Raw genomic sequence first — 24,355 nt, 5'->3', positions numbered from 1 at the left:
TTAATTCAGATAAATGCGAGGTCCTGCATTTTGGCAAAGCAAATCTTCGCAGGACTTATACACCTAATGGTAAAAACAAGGACTGCAGATGCTGGAAACTAGATTCTAGATTAGAGTGGTGCTGGAAAAGCACAGCAGGTCAGGCAGCATCCCAGGAGCAGGAAAATCGACGTTTTGGGCAAAAGCCCTTCATCAAGAATAGAGCTCTATTCCTGATGAAGGGCTCTTGCCCGAAACGTCGATTTTCCTGCTCCTGGGATGATGCCTGACCTGCTGTGCTTTTCCAGCACCACTCTAATCTAGAATTTTATACACTTAATGGTAAGGTCCTATGGAGTGTTGCTGAACAAAGAGACGCTGAAATGCAGGTCCATAGCGCGTTGAAAGTGGAGTCAATAGACAATAGGTGCAGGAAAGGCTATTCTGCCCTTCGAGCCAGCACCACCATTCATTTTGATCATGGCTGATCATCCTCAATCAGTATTCTATTCCTGCCTTATCCCCACAACCCTTGATTCCACTATCCTTAAGAGCTCTACCCAACTCTTTCTTGAAAGTATCCAGAGACTTGGCTTCCACTATTTTCTGGGGCAGAGCATTCCATACACCTACTACTCTCTGGGTGAAGAAGTTTCTCCTCAACTCTGTTCTAAGTGGCCTACCCCATATTTTTAAACTGTGCCCCCTGGTTTGGGACTCACCCATCAGCGGAAACATGCTTCCTGCCTCCAGAGTGTCCAATCCTTTAATAATCTTATACGTCTCAATCAGATCCCCTCTCAGCCTTCTAAACTCAAGCGTATACAAGCCCAGTCGCTCCAATCTTTCAACATAAGATAGTCCCGCCATTCCAGGAATTGACCTCGTGAACCTATGCTGCACTCCCTCAATAGCCAGAATGTCTTTCCTCAAATTTGGAGACCAAAACTGTGCAAAAAATCCCAGGTGTGGTCTCACCAGGGCCCTGTACAGCTGCAGAAGGACTTCTTTGCTTCTATACTCGATTCCTCTTGTTATGAAGGCCAGCATGCTATTAGCTTTCTTTACTGCCTGCTGTACCTGCATGCTTGCTTTCATTGACTGATGTACAGGAACACCTAGATCTCGCTGTACTGCCCCTTTACCTAACTTGACTCCATTTAGGTAGTAATCTGCCTTCCTGTTCTTGCCACCAAAGTGGATAACCATACATTTATCTACATTAAACTGCATCAGCCATGCATCCGTCCACTCACCTAGCCTATCCAGGTCACTCTGTAATCTTCTAACATCCTCCTCACATTTCACCCTGCCACCCAGCTTTGCGTCATCAGCAAATTTGCTAATATTACTTTTAATAACTTCATCTATATCATTAATGTACATTGCAAAAAGCTGCGGTCCCAGCACTGATCCCTGTGGCACACCACTGGTCACCGCCTGCCATTCCAAAAGGGAGCCGTTTATCACTACTCTGTTTCCTGTCAGCCAACCAATTTTCAATCCATGTCAGTATTTTGCCCTTAATACCATGTGCCCTAATTTTGCTCACTAACTTCCTCTTTGGGACTTTATCAAAGGCTTTCGGACAGTCCAGGTATGCTACATCCACTGGATCTCCCTTGTCCATCTTCAGAGTTACATCCTCAAAAAATTCCAGAAGATTAGTCAAGCATGATTACCCCTTCATAAATCCATGCTCTGACCTATCCTATTACTGCTATCCAGATGTGTCGTAATTTCGCCCTTTATAATTGACTTCAGCATTTTTCCCACCACTGAGGTCAGACTAACTGGTCTATAATTCGCTGTTTTCTCTCTCCCTCCTTTCTTAAGCGTGGGACAACATTAGCCACCCTCCAAACCGCAGGAACTGATCCTGAATCTATAGAACATTGGAAAATGATCACCATTGCATCCACGATTTCTAGAGCCACCTCCTTCAGTACCCTGGGATGCAGACCATCAGGTCCCAAGGACTTATCAGCCTTCAGACCTAACAGCCTCTCCAACACCATTTCCTGCCTAATATAAATTCCCTTCAGTTCAGGTCCTTCAGCCACTATTACATCTGGGAGATTGCTCGAGTCTTCCCCAGTGAAGACAGATCAAAAGTACCAATTCAACTCTTCTGCCATTTCTTTATTCCCCGTAATAAATTCACCCGTTTATGTCATAGGTAGATAGGATAGTGAAGGTGGCGTTTGGTATGCTTTCCTTTATTGTTCAGAGTATGGAGTACAGGAGTTGGGAGGTCATGTCGCGGCTGTACAGGACATTGGTTAGGCCACTGTTGGAATATTGCTTGCAATTCTGGTCTCCTTCCTATCAGAAAGATGTTGTGAAACTTGAAAGGGTTCAGAAAAGATTTACAAGGATGTTGCCAAGGTTGGAGGATTTGAGCTATAGGGAGAGACTGAACAGGCTGGGGCAGTTTTCCCTGGAGTGTCAGAGGCTGAGGGGTGCCCTTATAGAGGTTTACAAAATTATGAGGGGTATGGATAGGGTAAATAGACAAAGTCTTTTCCCTGGGGAGTCCAGAACTAGAGGGCATAGGTTTAGGGTGAGAGGGGAAAGATGTAAAAGAGACCTAAGGGGCAACTTTTTCACGCAGAGGGTGGTACATGTATGGAATGAGCTGCTAGAGGTGGTGGTGGAGGCTGGTACAATTGCAACATTTAAGAGGCATTTGGCTGGTATATGAATAGGAAGGGATTGGAGGGATATGGGCTGGATGCTGGCAGGTGGGACTAGATTGGGTTGGATCAAAGGGTCTGTTTCCATGCTGTACATCTCTATGACTCTATAACTCAACCAGATGTCTCTTATTTAATTTTCATCAACTCTCAAATACCACAATATACTTGTCCAAATACACTACCCAACATTTCCCAAACATAAAATGCTGTGGGAGGCTTGCGGGCAGCCTTTATTGCTTCAATCGTGTCTGTCACATCCAGGAACCATCAAACAGTTTCCCCTCCTTAAGGGCAACTCTTGCAAGCAACAGCCAAGACGGAAAATTTATTATGCAGGCTTGGACTCTCACATAAGTAGAGCGCTAAAAGTTCAGTGCATCAAGTATACATTTCTGTCACCCAGTTCCTCACTAAGACCTTGGACTATAAGATATGGAACCAGAATGAGGTGTTTCGACCAAATGACTTTGCTCCACCATTTGATAATGGCTGATATATTTCGCAATGCTATTCTCCTGCCTTCCCTCTACATCCTTCGATCCCCTCACTAATCAAGAAATTATGTCTTAAAGACACTCAATGACTTGGACTCCACAGTCTTCTGTGGAATGAATTCCAGAGACTCACCGACCTCTGGCTGAAGAAACATCTCATCACAGTTCTAAAGGGTCACCCATTCACTCTGAGGCTGTGCCCTTGGATCCTAGTCTCTCTCACTAGTGGAAACATCTTCCACTCCATCTAGGCCTCTCAGTATTCTGTGAGTTTTATTGTGATCGCCTTCATCCTGAGTAAGACAATTTCCCATGGTTTACAACAAGAGAAACAGAAGAAATAACTTTATTTTGATAAACAAGTGGGAACTCACCTTGAACATTCAAAACTCTCTCTACGTTCACTTCTGACAATCTCTTCTTACGAAGTTCTGATCGAATCCTAAACACTTGATCAGCATATGGTGTTACTACTCCAATGCTACCTTCATCCAATTTCCCCCAGGCAACTGGCCATTTCCTTCTGAGTTCTTCAACACGTTCCACAATTTCAAAAACCTTTTTGAGGGACAAAGTATGATTTTAGTCATTGCATCTTAACATTAAAGGAACAGAACCTCTGCATTTGAAGATATTCAAAGTTTTGTTCATCAACCCAACAATGGCGAATAATGTGTAAAGTACATCCCATAACATAATATCTACTTAGCCACAGCAGCTAATTGCAAAACCTGCACCCACACCTCCCTGCTTACCCCCATCCAAGGCCCCAAAGGAGCCTTCCACATCCATCAGAGATTTACCTCCACTTCCACTCACGTCATCTACTATATCCATTGGTCCTGATGTGGTCTCCTCTACACTGGGGAGACAGGACACCGACTAGCAGAATGCTTTAGAGAACATCCCTGGGACACATGTACGAAACAAACCCACCGCCCCATGGCCGAACACTTCACTCCCCTTCCCACTCCACCAAGGACATACAGGTCCTGGGCTTCCTCTACCGCCAAACCCTTACCTCCCAATGCCTGGAGGAAGAACAACTCATATTCTGCCTCGGGATCCTCCAACCACACGGGATCAATGTGGATTTCACCAGTTTCCTTATTTCCCCAACCCCAACTTATCCCAGATCCAAACTTCCAACTTGACACCACCCTCTTGACCTGCCCATCTTCCTTCCAACCTGTATGCTCCACCCTCCTCTCCGACCTATCACCTTCATCCCCAATTTCATCTACCTATCGCATTCTCAGCTACCTTCCCTTTAGCCCCACCCTCCCCTCGCATTTAACTCTCAGCCCGTTGGGCCACCACCCAGTTCCTGAAGAGCTCATGTCCAAAATGTCGATTCTCCTGCTCCTCGAATGCTGCCTGACCGGCTGTGCTATTCCAGCACCACACTCTTCAACTCTGATCTCCAGCATTTGCAGTTCTCATTTTCTCACAGCAGCTAACTGACAATTCGGTGCCAAACCAGTTTGGGATCCAATATAAATATAACGTTCAACGACAGAGTTGCACAATTGTTACAATTAACTGTTATAAAATACAACTGAATAGTGAAACACAAGGATCTTCCCTGATGCATAAAGCTACAGTGCCCCAAAAGAATGACTTTATAATCAACCATTCTCATCAAGTGTCATTTTATTTCGATAAAGGCTCAACAAAATCATATATTTGGAAACGAAATGCTCCAAATTCAATTTCACAAACTTAGACATGACTTGATTTTTCAGTCACTGTCACCCCAAGATAAATCACTCCACATTGAGCAGAACAGATGTGGAACCAAAACCAAAAGGTTTGAATTTAAATCGCAGCCATGAAATAGTTCCATTAAATACCCTAAGTCTATAAAGATATAAAACATTCACAATAAGCAACAAAAACCAGAATCAAAATAATTTCAAGATCTCACTCAAGTGAACTATTTATATGGGAAGCAACATTTAATAAAAGCGCACAATGTCTAGAGATGCAAACATGTTGGAACATAAGTGGGAGCCTCAGGTAATTCCTATTAGGAGCTAAATCAATTATACAGTCTGAACTAAGATTTATTAAATCACAATGACTCAGTGGTTAGCACTGCTGCCTCTCAGTGCCAGGGACCCAGGTTCGATTCCAGCCTTGGCTAACTGTTCTAACTCCATATAGACATTCTCTCAGTGTCAGTGTGGGTTTCCTCCAGGTGCTCCAGTTTCTTCCCATAGTCCAAAGATGTGCTGTATAGGTGGCTAGCCCATGCTAAATTGCCCATAGCTTTCAGGGATATGTAGGCTAGATGGGTTGGCCATGGGAAATGCAGGACTACAGGGATGGGTTGGGACTGGGTGGGGCCTGCTTCCACACTGGAGGGATTCTATTTCATTTCATTCTATTCCAATGCCAGGGATATCACCTGGGACTTTCTGATTTCCAGGTCTATCAAACAGAACTAACATGGATTCTGCCATGCTTATTTGATTATCAGACTTTTTAAAAAGAAATTGCACAGGTATTCACCGAAAGTTTAGTAAAAGATAAAATATTATCCTGCCATGATTCATAATGAGACTTGGAGGTGTGTTTAATGGCTGAAATAAATCAGAAATGCAAAATGAAACAGCAATGTTCCCATGTAATTGTTCCTGCTTGACAGTCAATATATCAGTTTGGTTTTGAGCAGGTCTGTGTCCTTAACAGGAAGCTGGCGTGACTGACAGCTGACTTGTGACAAGCACAGCTCCACAGATGGATATTTTTCTATTAACTAATTGATCAAATTGTTGAGACAATTTTATCAATTCTCTTTCCAGCAAAGTGAAACTTGAATAGATTGTCAAAGGAACTTTAGCACATGATCTAGGTGGAAATTGTAACGCAGCTCAGAGAAGTTAAGGTAATTTCAAAAGAATGCCAAAACTAAGTGTGATCCAGTATGCTCACTCCTGCTGACTGTAAAAATCCAAGAGGATTCTTGCAATAGGAGCAAATTTTGTGCACTGGCTTAACACTTAATCAAACACAGCAATCATTCATGCTATTAAGGGTCATTGCTGAAACAATAGTCACTATAATTGTATAAAATATTCAGACTTCAAAGATGTAAGACATAAAATAACTGCAAGTGTTTTATTTATTTTCTCAATGCAATGCCAGAGGACATCGCTGCACCCACATCAAAAGAAATCCAGAATTTTATTTTATTTGTAAGTATATGCATTATTAAACATTACCACTTTAAAGTGTGCCTGTAGTGCATTTTCAATAAGTGATGACTATTTTTATAGTATTAAGTATTTCACATTGTTCCTCAGCACAGCCTAAAGGTTGAAGCACCATAATTTATTAAACTGTAGGATCAACATATTGCAGAAGAGAAGGTCCAACATTTTCACAAAGAGAAATCCAACATCTGATACTATTTAGTTAAACATGGTGTAATCATCAATTTTAAAAGGGCTGTATTACTGCCCTTCTCTGCTATCAAGCTACTAATTTCAGCCTTAGAACTAACAATGACTGCAATACAGGCAGAATACCACATCACGTTTTCTCTCAACTTGATAAAATAGTGACGACACAAGTATCACGATGAGGCCAACCAATCACTTCTAGCTTCAGCTATTCCATGCTGGATTGCTAAAGCTAATCAAATATTATTTTAGTGCAGCAAACAAATACCGAACTTGACATGAAGTGATTATATTTAGACAATATGAGTTAGTGTATCATTTGACCATAGGTATTGGCATCCCTAGCAGAAGTTCAACTTTATGGTTTGATATAACGATAAGTAAATCAAAATAACAATGTTCACGATTTTGTTACTGACATTTGTTTCTGCTGCTATGTTTAGAATCCATTTTGAATTTACCATAAAACCTTTCTAAACATAAGAAATGGGAGGCTATTGATGTTTATAAAATCATGAGGGGCATAGGTCAGGTGAATGGCAAGGGCCTTTTTGTGAGGGTGGGGGAATTTAAAATTAGGGGGCATATTTTTAAGGTGAGAGGAGAAAGGTTTAAAAAGGACATGGGGGCAACTTTTTTTTACACAGAGTCATTTTATGGAATGAACTGCCAGAGAAAGTGATGGATGCAGGTACAGTTATAACGTTTAGGAGATATTTGGATAAGTACACCAATAGGAAAGGTTTGGAGGGATATGGGCCAAGTGCAGGCAGGTGGGATTAATTTAGATTTGTGCAGACTGGTTGGACTGAAGGGTCTGTAAATGTACCATGTGACCCCTTCATAAAAACACTCTTTCATCTTTATTTCAACTCTTGCAAAATCTGGTTCTTACCTCCAAACTAAAGGTAATGAAATATCAACCACCAGACTCAGTGAAGCCAAATTCATGTACGTCTGTCACTTAGAGTCACAGAGTTGTATAGGAGAGACCCAGAAAGCCTGAATTAATTTTGAACCTGCTGCACTATTTAATAGGATCATGACTAATCTGATTGTGGCCTAAATTCCACTCCCATCTGCCCTCAAAAGTCTGGATTCCCTTTCAATCAAAAATTCCATCCAAATCAGTCTTGAGTACAGACAATGGCCCAGCCTCCATTGCTCACTGGGGAGAGTGAATTCCAAACATTGCTTACAAGCAGCCAGTTTGTGCACAGCAAAACCCTACCAATAATAGTCAGATAATCTCCATAAACTCATGACTCATAAAATCAAGGTGACTCCCTGAACCTGGGGAATCATAATAGCAATGAGTTCATTATTTCACAGAATCAGGGGAGAAAATAGAGATTAAAAAATTATTGGACAGTGATTGAACTTCAAGCAGAAACATTACTGAATATGAAGAAACTCAATACGTTTAATTTCAACACTAAGGAAAGCTTCCAGAATTTTATAACAAAACGTCACTGAAGAAATATATGATTTGTTCCATACAAGTCTTCCTAAACTGATTCAGGGTGGAGATTCATTCAATGGATAACTTTATGAATTCAAAACACTCTTACTGACATGCATATTGTGGTTACAGATAACACAATATTTAAGTGCAGCATTGCAACAAAGCCTAAAATCATCACAGTCTGTGGTAAAAATAGACAATGGACAGATATGACCAGTAGGGATATTTTGTTACTTTACCTCTGAATTGTTATAGAAAGCAGTGCTGTTTTTCTCTTGCACATCCTCTCCTCGGGCTGTGAAGAATGTCAGTGGATAGAAATCTTTATGTGCTGGTTGCTTTCCACTAGCCATCAACTTACCCTCATAGAATAGTTCAGAAGTGTAGCTGAAATAAAATTAAATATGAGGTAAAAACAATGACTGCAGATGCTGGAAACCAGATTCTGGATTAGTGGTGCTGGAAGAGCACAGCAGTTCAGGCAGCATCCAAGGAGCAGTGAAATCGACATTTCGGGCAAAAGCCCCTCATCAGGAAATTGATGAAGGGCTTTTGCCCGAAACGTCGATTTCGCTGCTCCTTGGATGCTGCCTGAACTGCTGTGCTCTTCCAGCACCACGAATCCTGAATAAAATTAAATATGGTTGAATTTCACTCAGCATAACTTCTGAAATACTAGGAGGTCTTCATGATGTGTTGATTTAGCATGTAAATTTCAAACAGCAAAATCCAAACAAAAATTATCCATGCTGAATAAGTTTCCGCAAACATGGCTTAACTTTTGCATTATGCATAAGCATAGTTGGAGACACAGTGATAGCTCTCAATTGTCAGGTGCCCAGATGCTCAGCACAAAATACACCCAATGATTAATTCAAGTGAACAGTCTGTAATTATTTGCTATATGGTAAATGACACAAAGTAATTGATAGTGTTGGAATAGAGGCAAAGCAACAGTAAAATTAGATGTGGTGACTGAAAGGGTGGTTGAAGAGATAGATTTTGCAGAGGTTTAGGTGGTTATTGAGATGATAAATTGTGAGCAGATAGAGCAGTGTCAACAATTGAGCTCAATCCTCACATTTATGTAATGTAGGCATGAGGACTCAAAGAAGTTATTTTTAAATTACAGGTATGTCAGTTTTTAAAGAATTTATATTTAGAAAATAATCAGAACAAAATTTTATCACTAATTATTGTTGCAAAAACTGCAACTATATTAGAAGTACATGCTTAGGTTGGACTGTGATGAAAGATTTATTGCAAAATAAATGTTTTGGTAATAACCAAATATTAATGTTGTGAAGTAATTCCTGTTCTGTTTTTGTATTGCACTGTACTCCTTTGGTAAAAACAGACAATTGGACAGTCTCAACAAATATCGGGCATTTGAGAACAGTCACCATTCCTGTTTTAGAACCAGCAAAATATCTGGCTAGTTTGAGGAGTATTTGCCAGTCAGTAAGCAATCTTATTAAAAATCAAATGGTATCAATCACTGTGAGGAAGCCATATTAACAATGAAGGTGCAAACATAAAGACAATTGTGCAAATTAATTCAGTTCCCTCACTTGGGTATGGTAGCTCCAAGTCTCTTAGAGGAAACCCTCCCAAATCACCAGAACTAACTCAATCACCAAGGAAATGCCATAAACTTGATAACCTACTTGATAATAGCTTCATGGGAACGATAGTTCTCACATAGTAGAATTCTGCATGGAAACTCTGCAGGATAGTGTTCATACAGACGATCTAGCAACGATACATGAAGATTTCTTTCCCGGGCAAATTCACTGTATACAAAGGGACTAAGCTGGAAAATGTAAAGCAGAAGGTTAGCTATTTTTAAATTTGTGCTTTGCTGAACATAAAGCTAGAATGCAAGAATACTTTCTTTCTGATTTTCTGCTTTTATTGACCGTTCCTCCTATATATCATTGGTATACTGGTTAAAACAGGAAGAGGTTACTGTGCCTGGAAATGAAAGCAAAAGAACAAAGCAAGGCAATGGTCAGTGGATCTCATGCAACATGGTCAGAAAGAAATGGAATTCTCTGGCCCTTGGTCATTGTGATAATTGATTGGAGAACAATTAACTACTTTTGAAGAAAAAGGAGTTATGAACTAACTTGCAAAAAGTGCCATAATAACATTTAGAAAAATAAACATTCAGAACAGATGTGTAAAACTTATTTCAATGTCTGCTTCTACTTTTGAAGTGTTATTTATAACAAAAAAACTTCAAACAAGAATACAGAAGGATATACATTATGCTGATGCAAACAAATTAACAATGAACAGCAAAAGAAACACTTTCGAAACTGGTGCTACACATTTAACTCCTATGGATTAAAAATATTTTTCACTGAAAATTCCAGACCACTCTGTATATTATTATGCCGTTGATCAAAAGGAGGCTTCAGGAGTCATTTTCCTATCTATATTCACTTCAAAAATGTTTGACTGTAAAACTGGTGACTAGAGACTGCTACCTTGAATTATCAAGCAGGAAATAACTCAAACATTAAATGCCATGCAAACTGACAAGTGATTCTAATTATAGCTAGGGAAAACTAGAAGCAATGCAGTAAATACTACCAGCTTTTGGTGCAATTTTCTTTCAAAAGCTGTCTGAGTCATGGTAGTAAGAGCTGTAACTTCTGTGATAGTCTGGAATACATTGTGATTCTGTGACCAGTGAAAACACATCATTTATTCAATTGCTACTGCAAACTCCAGTCAGGCAACCAACAGACCATGTGAGATGAGTAGGTGATTATGAGTATCTCCAAAGCTAATGTCATTCAGTGGTTAAGTAGCAGCAATTAAGAAAAAGGGAAAACTAATTGCATCTATTCCCAACAATTTTGCCACTATTCTGCAACTCTTCACTACCAACCCATTAGAAGTTCAAGTACAAATGATAGAGACTAAATGTGAAGCCAGGTGATCGAGCAATACATCAACCAAAATGCTTTGGAACACACAAGGTATAAATTACATCCAGTGATTATGGTTCCATAAATTACTCTTGAAAAATACAAAACAATGTAAAGTTGAAGAAAAATGTACACAAATGAATTTGAGGATCAGAACTGAGAGAGTTCTTTCAGATGCTCAAGTTCAAAAACAGAAATTTCATGAAGGGACAGAAAATACAGATGAAAGTCTCAAGCATTTTAGAAGTGCAATCATAAATTTTTCAAAATTCTTTCTGCTCTACTTATTGGTGAAGTCTTTTACAATGCTACAATGGCAAATATATGACTACAAATAAATTTTTCAGTAGTTCAGTTCTCTTAAAAATTTCCTTAAAGCAAGTTTGCCATTTACAAATAAGAAATTGTGACAGTGAACACTAATTCATGATCTGACATGTGCAATAAATGGAGGCAATGCTAATCCATAAATAAATGTACCAATATGTTAATATTCCATCACAGCATCCACTGAAAATGCTCATTATAAAATCATAGCCTTTTGGAGAAGCTGAATTTTGTGTGATAGTTTTGTTGATGGGGCAGTTGAAAAGAAACCCCAGTTGGATACAAAAGTGATATATAAAAATTTGCAGAATGCTGTTATATCACTATTATATATGTGTTGAAGGAGGCCTTGCAACCATTAAGTTTAAATAAAGGGGGGAAAAAAGCAAGGCAATAACAGTCTATTCTTCCCAAAAATCAACTTTCTTTCCCCCCTCCTCCCAAACAAGCTTAGCTTTTGCAACTGATCAGAAAAGTGGAGAAATAAATTAATATCCAGGTTACTCAGTTACAGAACAACATTGGTGAGAGTAGAGTACTTCCCTAGCTTTCTCCACAACTGGAAGAAGAATTAGAAATACGTTCTGGGAATGAGGAGGATGTCTTAAAAGGGAAAACATAGTTCATGTGACAGCACATGCCCCACCCTACTTTCCAAATCTCCTCCACTCAGAAAAACACTCAAAGTCCTCTGTCCTACATCAGGTTTGTAAGCCAAAAATCCCTGCTAAACTGACAGATGGTCAGGAAGTAAAGTTGGCAAAAATTCCATTCATCAATTTTACAAAGGCGACTTTCTTGGACTTAAATGACATGCACATTTGAGAGTGTCCCAAATAAGTCTTTGTTAAAAAAACTCCTGGCAGCCTTGCATTTCTGGAAATAAATTCAAATCAATTATCTACAGTTGCCAACTCCAACCTTCACATAATGGTTGCATTGCATCTGCTCAAAACCTGTAGATGAAGTCCATTTAAAAGAGCTTTTTATCTATTAAACTTTAGTTTAAAGGGCAGTGGTGCACAATTATTGCGGGAATATTATCCGGCAACAGGAACCAGTTTTTCAGTGCTTTTCTTTCTTTTATAAACAGTTACTGTCATGTTACGTAAAAGGGCCTGATTACAGAGCCAAGCTGTCTGCACACTATATTCCCCTCACAATATTAGGGAAAACCAGGTCACCAAAATTTGCTTTAAGAAAACCAAATTGCTAATTTAAAAAGAAAATTAAACAGACTGTCATTCAGCCAAGATCCGACATCACACAATTGAACTTAATGAGTTCAATTGTTGTTTCTTAAAAAAGACTATGGATCATGGTGGAAGGCAGCAGTGAAATTCAGTATCAGCATTGCAATTATATTAAAAGAGTAAGCCATTCACAGCATATTAGACCTGGACATGAACTAAGCATTTTTGGCTTTTAAGAAAACACTTACTACAAACAAAACATAAGCCACTACATTCTTTGCTATGATATTATTATGATTTAAAAGACCTACAAAATCAGGATGACCCCAAACAGCATCTTGCAAAGTCTAAGGGCAATTAAATTGCAAGAAAAGGATAAATAAATATGACCTTGTGGCATCTTCTGGTGCCACAGAAACATAAGAAATACAAAAGCCAGGAGATTTGCAATCATGAGAAGTAAGAAGCAGTTTCATAATTCATATCCTGATATAGTTGTGAATGAAGTTTAAACTTGGTCACCTGCATGTGATCACCGGCTAAGACAATCCTTGTATGTCTACTTGCTAGTGCCAAAGGCATGATGGTCTCACACTCCATTGCTTGAGCAGCTTCATCCAACAGAATATGAGTGAATAAACCTGCTGATAAACAAACAATTGTGCCAAGCGTTACTGAATGTTACCTTAAAATATGGAAATAAACATTTAACTAAAATGTAAATTTCAACTTAAGATAGAAGGTCATTTATTTTTCTTTGAATACACAGAGACAGATATATTATATATATATATATATCATCTCAGGTCAAGTGGACAATCTGCTTTTAAGCTCCATCAATTTTATTCTCAAGCTTGTACTGAGAAATTCATTAAGCAGTGCCTGTGATGAATCTTGGGCAAGCATTAAGCTCGCACCCGCCATGGCAAATCTGAAATCAGAAACATACAAGCAGAAGTCTATAGCCCCTCCCACTCTTTTCAATAGCACATTAATGCCTCAAATCCATTTAGAATAACATGAACTTATTTTCCTCACTGGTTAAGTTTTAATGCACTCAAACATTCCACCCTCTCCAAATGCCATGAAAAAAGCTTCCTATTTATTCAGTAGATTGTGAAAAAACATCTAAGGATAAATTGGTTTGTTTTTTGCAAGCATTTCTGAACAGTGGCTACTGAAGCCCCTCCATCAAAATAGATGCTATTGCAAACAAATGTAAAGAACAGCGCGCATAAATAGCTCAGTTTTCATGCTCTTAAACATCCCGTTTCATGTAATTATTGAGAAATGTATCAAACAGAATTACAGAATGACTGTACAGGTGGAGGCTAATCAGCCCATTATTTCTGTGTAGACTCTCAGCAAGGGTTGTCACTCCTCTGTCTTTTCCTGTAGCACTGCACATTTGCACTCTTCAGATGCTTATCAAATGCTCATTTTGAAAGCATTCACCACTCACAGGCAGTGAGCTTCCAAGACTAATGGGTTTTGTTTACATTAGGAGAGTTAACACTGACCAAGACAGACAACTGTGCATCGACATTTCAGCTAGAGAATACTGGAATTAAAAAACGTTTGGGGAAATACCCAGAGTTTTATTAAGTTTTTTAAAAATTTAAGCTTGGGGCAGTTCTGCAGAAGTCTCGAACGAATATAGCTGTGTAAAGCAGAACTCCTGAGAAAGGAGGAGGATACTTAAAGTAGATTACCTTAGACCAAGGAGTTTAGTAATAGCTCCAGACCAAGGAAGTTTGGATAAACCTCCAAAAAGGTCATTTGAAGCTGAAAATATTTAAGATTGTGTGTATGAAAGCTCCAGGAAGTGTCTATCAGCTTTGCCAAACTGGGAGTGGAAGTGACAATGAAATGAGATGTTAGAGAAAGCAGTTTTTCAACAGTGTGAGTACTGTACATGAGGGGCTTTGGGGCACCCTAGAGGTGTTTTGTGGATCTCTAAAAGGTGTATTTTTGAGATTAATGGAATTTATTTCAATGCAAGGGGTCTTACAGGTAAAGCAGATGAACTCAAGGTATGTACAAGAACATGAGACTGGGTCATCATAGTTATTACAGAAACAATTAAATCTCAATATTGAGTGTTCAACTCCACGTCATCCTCAGAAAATGAAACAACTAGTTCCTACACACACTTAAGATTTGCAACATTCAGGGTTGAGGTAATAGTGCTAGACAATGATCATCTCTGTCAAAATAAATAATTTAACACTCTTCCTTGGCGCTTAATTGCATTACCATCATCATCAATGAAATCCTCACCATAAACATCTGGAAGGTGGCACTGGCAAATTCATCTGGTCTAGTCAAATAAATACCACGGTCACAAGGGTCCCAACTTCCCAAACCTATCAATCATCTACAATGCATAAGGAAATAGCGTGTGGAATAATTTTTGCTGAGATGAATGGAGCTCCAAAGGAATACTCAAGAAGCTGAACATCATCTTTTAAAACAACTCAAATGACTGACACCCCACCCAGTTGCCATGTACAGTAGCTGCAGAGTGCACCACCTAAAAGCTGCACTATATAAATTAAGAGCTTTCTGGCAGTGCCTTCTAAATTGCGATCTCCACTACCCAAACAGCAAGGGCAACAATCAAATGAGAACATCACTTAACTTTGCCAAATCCGATACCATCTTGTTTGGAAATATATCACCACTCCTCCGCAGTCTCTGGGTCAAATTCTGGACCTCCCTTTCAAACAACAGTTCACCACATGAACTGCAAGCATTCAAAGTTGCAACTCATTGCTATAATGGAAATGAGGCCTTGTCAGAGATTCTCATATCTCATGACAGATTCAAAAGGCAAGGCACCAGTCCAACTAAACCACAATAGATTTTAATTATAATCTACTCTGCCCTTTGCACATATATAGCGACAATGGATGCGCAACTTGTACACATGGTATTACAAATAGGTGCCTCAGAAGTCTCAAAGTGCACTCTATTGTTTTGACCTGAAAAAAATCAAAAGTAAAATAAGGTAATTTTTTTTTTGTCATCCACATTTTGCATTGTGGGGATTCAACAAAAGTGGATAAAATGCAGGATGAATACTGCAAAAGGCAGGAGATTGCACCAGTTGTAAAGGCACTGCATGAGGGTAATTAATTTGTTAATTACCCACAAACTGACTGTACAGTTAACATTCTTTTAGCCAAGAGAAAATAACCAACTCTTCCACAACTTTTTTCAAATTGAGAGAAATCGTTTGGAGTAGCAGCTCAGCAAGCAGCGCTCTGGGAGCCTGTTTAGAACTCTTCTAGTTGGCTCTCCAAGAGATCAGAATGACTTCTCACCTGCACTGTGTTCTCTAAGTCCCCTGTGGAGATTAATAGTAGCAATATACAACTATTCTAAAAATAAGGTTTATCTACACATTTTTATACATTTTGAGAAAGGAAAATAAACCCACGCATTCTATAGTTCCAAAACAATACATATAAAAAGTTAGCATTTACTCAAGGAAATTAAGGTGCCCCATGGCAAACGATACAGCCCATTCCCTTGTCACTGATCAAGTGTTAAGAACAGTTTATTGCCTTGTCACGTCTTAAATCTTTCTTTAAAAATGAGTGAACAATGAGGATTTTAAGCATGAATGCAATTCAGAACCAAGATTTTTAAAAAACTGAAGCTAAGATACAGGCTGCATTTGTTTTGACCCAATTTTGACTTCCTTCACCTGAATCGCAAACAACTACTTTTTAGATCAGTGCTCTAGACACTGGTCATTCCACAACACTTTAGACAAGTAGCCATCCTTCATAAGTTAATCCACAAAAGAACATGTTATAAAACAGTGCAGACTCCTTATGTCCAAACTGACCTTTTGAATGTGCACACTTTCCAGCAGAAATCACTGGAGTGTACTCAGGAATAAAAAATATGAAGTGGTATTTACTGACCTAGATTTTGAATGCTCAAGATAAACGTAACATCTTTGCTGCCACATTTAGTTAATCTAATGAACTTAGGTTCAGACTAACTCGGTGCAGACTACAAAACAAATCTATGGTATTTTGATCAGAAATAAAAACAATTTTGTTAAAATTGTGATAATCACAGATTTTTATAACACGAACTGCTTTCAGGCTATTTAGACCTGCTATGAAACAAATGTTCTTTGCAGGAAGACAGGTTAAATGAAGTCAGGCCAGTACAAAGACATCTTTAAGAATCAAAGGAAGAATTCTTCCTGCTGTTAAGAGATGTACTAAGCCCAGAATTGCACACTTGGCCTCTCATGTCTGTCATTCTGGAGTTTTTCAGCATGCTTTTGTGGGTTCACATGTTCTGACAGCAGTAACTTCAATGTTAAGTTCTCTGCTTGGCAGCACTTTGCTCTTAAGAGTCTCTCCCAGTCATGTGGTAGCACCCTGACCTGATGCCTGTTGACATTGGAGGTGATGTGGTAATGTTGAGGCAGCTGTGCCAACTGATCCAATTGTGTGGCTTGGTTCTTGCCCTCTGTATGGTCCAGAGGCTTGGGAGGACTCAGGCTTTCTTCAATCCTCTGCGTACCTATTTTCAACTGTTGTGGGATTCCAGTATCAATTCATTTGCAGAAATAATTATTTTCGACTCTGCTCTGCTGAGCTGATTGCTTTTTAGCTTTCCCAACTTTTTCAATCATGATGGGGATCCTTGTGAATCAGTTTGCTGATAATTGCCACCTTGCATTAAGACCCTGATTGGGATTTTCATGTGTTCAACAGAAGAGAGCTGAAAACTTTTATAAATTAATCAGTATTTATTGGCTATTTACACTATTTAGAAGGCGAATTGTAGCAGGATCTTATCAGAAGCTTTCTCAGGCTTCAGCTATCCGTGATCTGACATTACGGATGACGCACTACAACATTTTGCATAATTGTAACTAGTAATTAGTATTACTAATACTACATGTGGAAACCAGGTAGATGTTTTGGCAGGCAATGTTAACAAGGCTGGGTCAGCAGTTTTTCAACGGTATCATTTCCACTGAGGCAGCTAGATTGTCAACAGAAGATTGCAGCTTTCAAACCCTTGTGATGTCTTTTCACGCATGTTTAAACTAGACCCCTCAATCCCCTGTGCCATTGAGGAACATGTTCTTGGCAGTCCGAGCTGCACCTCTAATCAATACCTACCTACATTCAGCATCATCAAACTGAGCAGAGCTTGAAAATGAAAGTACTCTCCAACATGGAATCGCCACAGCTCAGTGCCACTACACTTCCTTTGTGCTGACTTGTGAAATATGATTCATCTAAGGAGTTTCCACCGAACTGTGTAAAGGACCTATCAGTATATTCATACCTGGCCTGCAATGTTATATTGCACCTTCATCAGCAATGAGCTCATCTGCATTACAGAATTTTGCTATTCAAGGCCTCAACTGAAGCACCGAGTAAAGACTAGTCTGATGAGAAAGAATTAGCCACAGAAGACAGGGCTGCTGGTTAACACAGTACAGACAGCAGCTTCCAAACTCATGACCACTTCCATCTAGAAGGACAAGGGCAACAGATATATGGGAATACCACCATGTGCAGATTTTCCTTCAAGCCATTCACCATCCTGACTTGAAAATATATCAGTTTCTTCACTGTCACTGGGTCAAAATCCTGGAAGTATTGTGGGTTAACCTACAGCACGGAGTGCAGTATTCAAGAAAGCAGCTCATACTACCTTCCCAAGGGCAACTAAGGATAGACAGTAAATCCTGGCCAGTCAGCAAGGCCTATGTCCCATGAATGAATAAGAGGAACAAGTTAGTTTTAATGAATATACTTGTAGGTAGTTAAGTAGGTTTTAATAACAGAAGGCATTTCTAAATCAATTAAAATGGTCTAAGATTTTTAAAAGAAATTAGAAATGAAGAGTTTAAGATTTCTAATGCTTTTACCCACCAGTTGAAATACTGTCAGCAGTGCTTCAATTGTTTTTGACAATTACTCGTTTATTTCAGATTTATAATTCTGATCAAATTCTTAGTTGCTTTGCAACACTTCAAAGGCAGTCAAGCATTTGAGCCTCATGCTAATGTACATTCCAGATAAGAAATAAGGGCAGTATCTAAAACAAGATGCAGAGATAACGAGTAGCAAACTGCACAGATCTAAGACAACCAGTCACAACACTGGTAATGATTTCAGAGTGATCTAACTTTGGTTTATTTCCATACTGGAAATGTTTGCAGTGTTTAGCTGTCAGTGAAGGCATTACTTTGGTTCTGAAGGGACATAAAGCTGGAGTTTGTTACATAACATAATGCTGCAGCACAAACAGAGACAAGCTCAACTTTCTAATTCTGTACAGTTTATGCACACTACTGCCATCAAAATTATTTTCTCATTAATGTGGTAACTCAGGTCCTAATGCAATCAGATGTGCTAATTTCTAAAATAAATAGCATATCTTCAGAATTACTGCCAACTGATTAAGAATTTGATTAAAAAGTCATTAATTTTATTCCCATTAATTTTGTATTCTTCAAGGTCCATTCAGCAGCTTTCATTTCAGAGAACAGGGATCTTATTTTAGTTAACTGCTGTCCTTCACTCTGGTCACATCACAAAAATTGTATGCTTTGCCTTTCTAATCATCCCTTGCAGAATATGACTTTTAACAGATAATTATGGAAACATCATAGTTGTAAATGGCTTTCATTTAAAATAACATCTGGTTGCTATTAATAATAGAATGAGAATATCATAGATAGGGCACCTCAGTTCCTAATAGGTTTTAAGTCCCTGACTTTATAATTTCTAAAATAGAAGCAGACTACCTTATAATGTAAACTTCTATACACTCTGAATAAAAGCACCTTCTACTTACTTCAAAGCACAAATTGCTAGAGGGAGAAGAATTATCATTGTGGTTTTCTGAAGCCAGTAGCACAACAATCTTCCACCCTAACTATAGATGAAAAATTTATGTTGACAAGTATTTCCATCTGCTAAACCTTAGCCTATTGCCATGCTTTTGTCAAAGTTTCCCATCAACAGTGCAAATTGAGAAGAGGCCTGAATGAATATCTTGAAGAAAGGTTCTTCCTTGAATTGATGTGAAGACATGGAAATCCATTAAATCAGCAATAAACTGATTACTCTTGTGACAGTTGTGCAGGACTGCCATTGACAACAAAAAAAAACCTTATTCTTGGAGGTTCAGACGGACATTAAAAGGCAAATCAAAAGCTCAACATTGGCCTGGATTGACCAGGTTCATCAGCATTCACTTAGAAACTATCAGAGGAAGGTTAATCCAGATGCCTCTTGGCAGCGTAATGGATGATATTCATATCTGTCCACTCAGTTCCCTCTCTTGAAAGTAAGTGACAAGAAAGGGTATTTAAATATCACTCGCTCAGAAAACTAAATTAAATACCCTTTCCTACACCCACTAAAATTATGACAATTTTTAATGAATGGAATTTAGGGCTTTTCTGAACAGGTAGCATTTCAACTAGAGTAAGGAAGTTATTGGTTTAAATGTCATTTTGTGGAAAGCATGTTTAAATTGTCACTTGGTGAGTACCAAGAAACTGAGACATTAGAGGTGTCATCATTCAAACAGAACATCAAACCGAGAAGCCAACTGCCTGTTCAGGTTAAAAATAAAGATCATATGATAGTCATGAAAGAAGAATAGCAAATTCTGTTAGCATTCTGACCAAATTCCTTTCTGCAGCAGCTATCAAGCATACATAAATAGTCATTAATGTTCATGGGATGTTACTGTGGGTACAACAGTTGCCATATGAACCTACATAACAATGATTTCAAACTAAATGATTAGATGTTCCTAAATGATTCATTTAGAAACATCTCCAAGAAATGTCATAAAGTGTTATAATAATGCAAGTTTTCCTTTCGCTGCCTAAAGAGAATATTATAATTTGAGAAGGCAGTCAGGAAAACCTAACAAGACTTTTTTTGCTTTAATTTCATTGAAGAGACACTCAAACCTGGAAGATACACATGCATACAAAGAATTGGCAATGCAGAGCCTTAGCCAATAGGTTCAAAAGTAAAATTTGTGACAAGTTATAATCAGTGCTTCAAACAGCAGCTCAACAAATGCAGCCTAGAGAGATTTTGAGTAGTTGTGAACATATGGGTACATGGAGTGTAGTGATCTTGTTTAATCAAACTTGTCCCTTTTTTCATTCGTGGGACCAAGGCATTGCCGGCTTGGCCAATATTTATTGCGCGTCTCTGGTTGCCCTTAAGAAGGCGGTGGTGAACTGCTTTCTTATAGTATTGCAAGCCATTTTCTGCAGGTAACCCCACAATGGTGTCAGGGGAGGTCCAGGATTGTGGCCTAGTAACACTGAAGGAGCAATGATACAGGATGCTGAGTAGTTAGAAGAGAAACCTGAAGTTAGTGGTGTTCCCATGCTTCTGTCCTCCATGTCCTTCCAGACAATAGTCGTGGTGGGTTTGGAAGGTGCTGTCTGAGGAGCCTTGGTGAATGGCTGGATGATAATGCAAAATGAATTCTTCTAAGCAGTTAACCAGTTAATTTACAAAAAACAGACTTCAACTCACATTGCCTTTTGACACAAAAACATCTCTTAAGACTTGCATTTCACTTAGTTTTGCCTTAAGTGATGAAAGGGGAAAGATTTAAAAAGGACCTAAGGGACAACTTTTTCACAGAGAGGGTAGTGCATGTATGGAATGAGCTGCCAGAGAAGGTTGGGGAGGCTGATACAATTACAATATTTAAAATGGATCTGGATGGGTATATGAATAGGAAGGGCTTAGAGGAATATGGGTCAAATGCTGGCAAATGGGACTAGATTAGGTTAGGATATCTGGTCGGCATGGACAGAAGGGTGTCTTTCTGTGCTGTATATTTTTATGACTAAATTCCAGAACCAGATTACTACAACATGGAAGGAAGCCATTCTACCCATCATGTTGATATGAATTCTTTCAAACAGCAATATCCTAAGTCCCACTTTCTGGTTCGCTCCTTAGATCATGATAATTTAATTCCCTCCCTCACGACATTGCAGATCAACCTACAACAGATAGAATTAAGTGGTTTAAGAAGGCAGCTCACCACTATCTTTACAAGGACAACTGGGGACAGGCAATAAATGCTGGCCCAAACAACAACACCCAACCCTCACAAATGAAAATACAATTCCTTCAACTGCTTATCCAACTATCTTTGCAAAGTTACCATGCATCCCAGAAATTTAAGTTCTCTGATGAGTGATCCCTCTGCCATTAGAAACAGGTTACATACTGTTTCAAACACTTCATAAATTTTAACACCTCGAAAAAAATACCAGCTTAACTCTCTCTTCCAAGGATAACCACTCCAGAATCTCCAGTCTCCTCATGTAACTGAAATTTCAGTGCAGAAAAACAATTGTTTCAAAAGGAAATGTCGAAGTTTAATTACAAGCTGAACTTCAAATCTCAGGGAACCATAGGAGATGAGTGGACATGAATTTATCTTTTAGCTATTCATTTTGTGGGATGTGGGCATTGCTGGCTGGCCAGCATTTATTGCCCGTCCTAAGATGCCCTTGAGAAATTAGTGCTGAGCTGCTTTCTTGAATACTCCATACTTCCCTGATGAGAAATAATGCCTTCATATGAATTATTATTTAAAGATTTGTAAAGACTCCCAGATGCAGCACATAATCAAGTAGAACTAGACTTCAAAATGTCAAAAAATGCCCGAGTAAATGAAGGAGAGTTCAAAACTAGAGGGCATAATTTTAAAGTGAGAGAGGGAAAAGATTTAAAAGGGGCCTGAGGGGCAACATTTTCACACAGAAAGTGGTTCATAGGTGAAATGAACTGCCAGAGGAAGCGGTAGTTGCAGGTATCGCCACAACATTTAAAAGGTATAACGTATTTAAAGGCATTTAAAAGAATAGAAAAGGATTAAAGGGATATGGACCAAACACAGGCAAAAAGAACTAGTTTAGTTTGGTAAACTTGATTGATATAGACAAGTTGAACCAAAGGGTTTCCCTGCTGTATGACTCTATAACTGAAGGTGCTTCTATCCCAAAACTAATTAAAAACTTATTAAAGGCCATGCTAGATGCTAGCATGCAAAATTGACTAAAGGCGTGTGAACAAACCTCTGTTTATGATTTAAAATTATTATTAAAGTCAATCACCATTTCCTTTATTTGACAGTCCATCTAATTTTCCTGGGACAACCTTGAAACTGGGCAACTGGTCAGGTATGTATTAATGAGACACCTACATTATCCCAGATGATCAATGGCTCTGTTATCTCACTTGTCTGGAAGTACATCCTTATTTCACATCACCAAATTACGCCAGAGATCTCAGATTCAAATCCCACATCAGTACTGAAAAGTGGTCCTTGCTTTCTATCATCAGAGTCTGAAGATCACATAGTTTGGGGATTTTGTGTCTTTCATTTAAAATCTTTAATTTTTGTGACAATTCTGGGAATAGCCAGGCTTGATTTTCCAGTCTGCTACTCCAAATGAATTGTAAAAACAGAAGAATCAGCCAGCTAAGAGAAAACAACAGGCATAAGTGGGTCATTTTTTGGGAGGCAAGATGTAATGGGTTGCGTTACACTGATCAGTGCATGGCTTCAACTTTTAACAATTTTGATAAATGACTTGGATTAAAGAACTAAAGATATAGTTGCGAAAATTGCTGATGACATTATGATGTGCAGAAAAGTAAGTTGTGGGAAAGACATAAGGAAGCTACAAAGGTATATAGCTTTGATAAACAAGTGGGTTAGATATGGGAAATATTAACTGCCCTTTGGCAAGAAGAGTAAAAAAGCATTTTATTCAAATGGTAAGAGTGTACAGAGTTTAGAGAGGTCGAGAATTTAGGTGTCCTAATATATGAATTGCAAAAAGCTGTTAGGTAGATACAGGAAATAATTAGAAAAGTTACTTAGTACTAACAATTATTTTGAACACAAAGTTTATGCTTCAGCTACAAAAGACATTGGTGAGGTCACACTAGAATACTGTGCACATTATAAGTGTCTTTCTTCAAGGATATAAAATAAATTCATTACAAGTAGTTCAGAGAAGTCTCACCTGGGTTGTTTTATGGGGATGGGTTGAATCCATTGGGGGTTTGAAAGAGCAAGAAGTATTTGAATGAGACTTATAAGGTCTTGACAAGGTGCAGTGTGCCTGTAGAGAGGATGTTTCCTCATGTGGGATAATCTAAAACGAAGGGTCACGATTTAAATATAAGGGATTTTCCATTTCAAAAAGAGTTAAAGAGAAATCATTTTCTCTACACGGGCTGTGAGGCTTTGAACGTAAGAACATAGGAACAAGGTGCAGGACATAGGCCATCTGCCCCTTTGAGCCTGCTCCGCCATTCAAGATGATCATGGCTGATCTTTTTGTGCCCTCAGTTCCACTTACCTGCCCTTTCACCAGAATCCTTAATTTCCTTCATTGTTTGAAAAAGTATCTATCTTGGCTTTAAAAACAATTTCCTGAAATAACATCAACCACTTCATTGGGCGGGGAATTCCATAGATTCATAACCCTCTGGTTGAAGACGTTCCTTCTCAATTCAATTCTAAATCTGCCTCCCCCTAATTTTGAGGCTGTGGCCTCTTATCTTAGTTTCACTTGCCAGCGGAAACAGCCTCTGTACTTCTATCTTATCTTGTCCCTTTAAAATTTTATGTGTTTCTATAAAATCCCTCCTCATTCCTCTAAATTCCAATGAATATAATCCCAGTCTACTCAGTCCCTCCTCATAAATCAACCCCCTCAACTCTGGAATCAAAACTAGTGAACCTCCTCTGCACCTCCTCTAGTGCCAGTACATCTTTTCTCAAGTAAG

The 24,355-nt window shown here is 38.8% G+C and overlaps 1 protein-coding gene across 6 annotated transcripts in view; it reads right to left on the bottom strand.

The window, feature by feature from the left end:
- Nucleotides 1–24,355, bottom strand: part of helz (helicase with zinc finger) — a 274,742-nt gene that overhangs the window by 120,069 nt on the left and 130,318 nt on the right. For 4 of the 6 annotated variants that reach the window (XM_072558865.1, XM_072558869.1, XM_072558866.1 and 1 more), the window contains 4 exons: nt 13,026–13,147; nt 9,712–9,857; nt 8,284–8,431; nt 3,547–3,730 (listed from right to left, as the gene is read on the bottom strand). In XM_072558865.1, coding sequence (XP_072414966.1) covers nt 3,547–3,730; nt 8,284–8,431; nt 9,712–9,857; nt 13,026–13,147 — 600 coding nt within the window. The remainder of the gene's footprint in view (nt 1–3,546; nt 3,731–8,283; nt 8,432–9,711; nt 9,858–13,025; nt 13,148–24,355) is intronic. The other 2 variants (XM_072558867.1, XM_072558868.1) reach the window with 1 other exon arrangement.

The sequence above is a fragment of the Chiloscyllium punctatum genome, chromosome 39, assembly GCF_047496795.1.
Source record: "Chiloscyllium punctatum isolate Juve2018m chromosome 39, sChiPun1.3, whole genome shotgun sequence".
Classification (NCBI taxonomy): Eukaryota; Metazoa; Chordata; class Chondrichthyes; order Orectolobiformes; family Hemiscylliidae; genus Chiloscyllium; species Chiloscyllium punctatum.
Note: the sequence above shows the minus strand (reverse complement) of the source record. Positions and strands in the feature narration are given on the sequence as shown.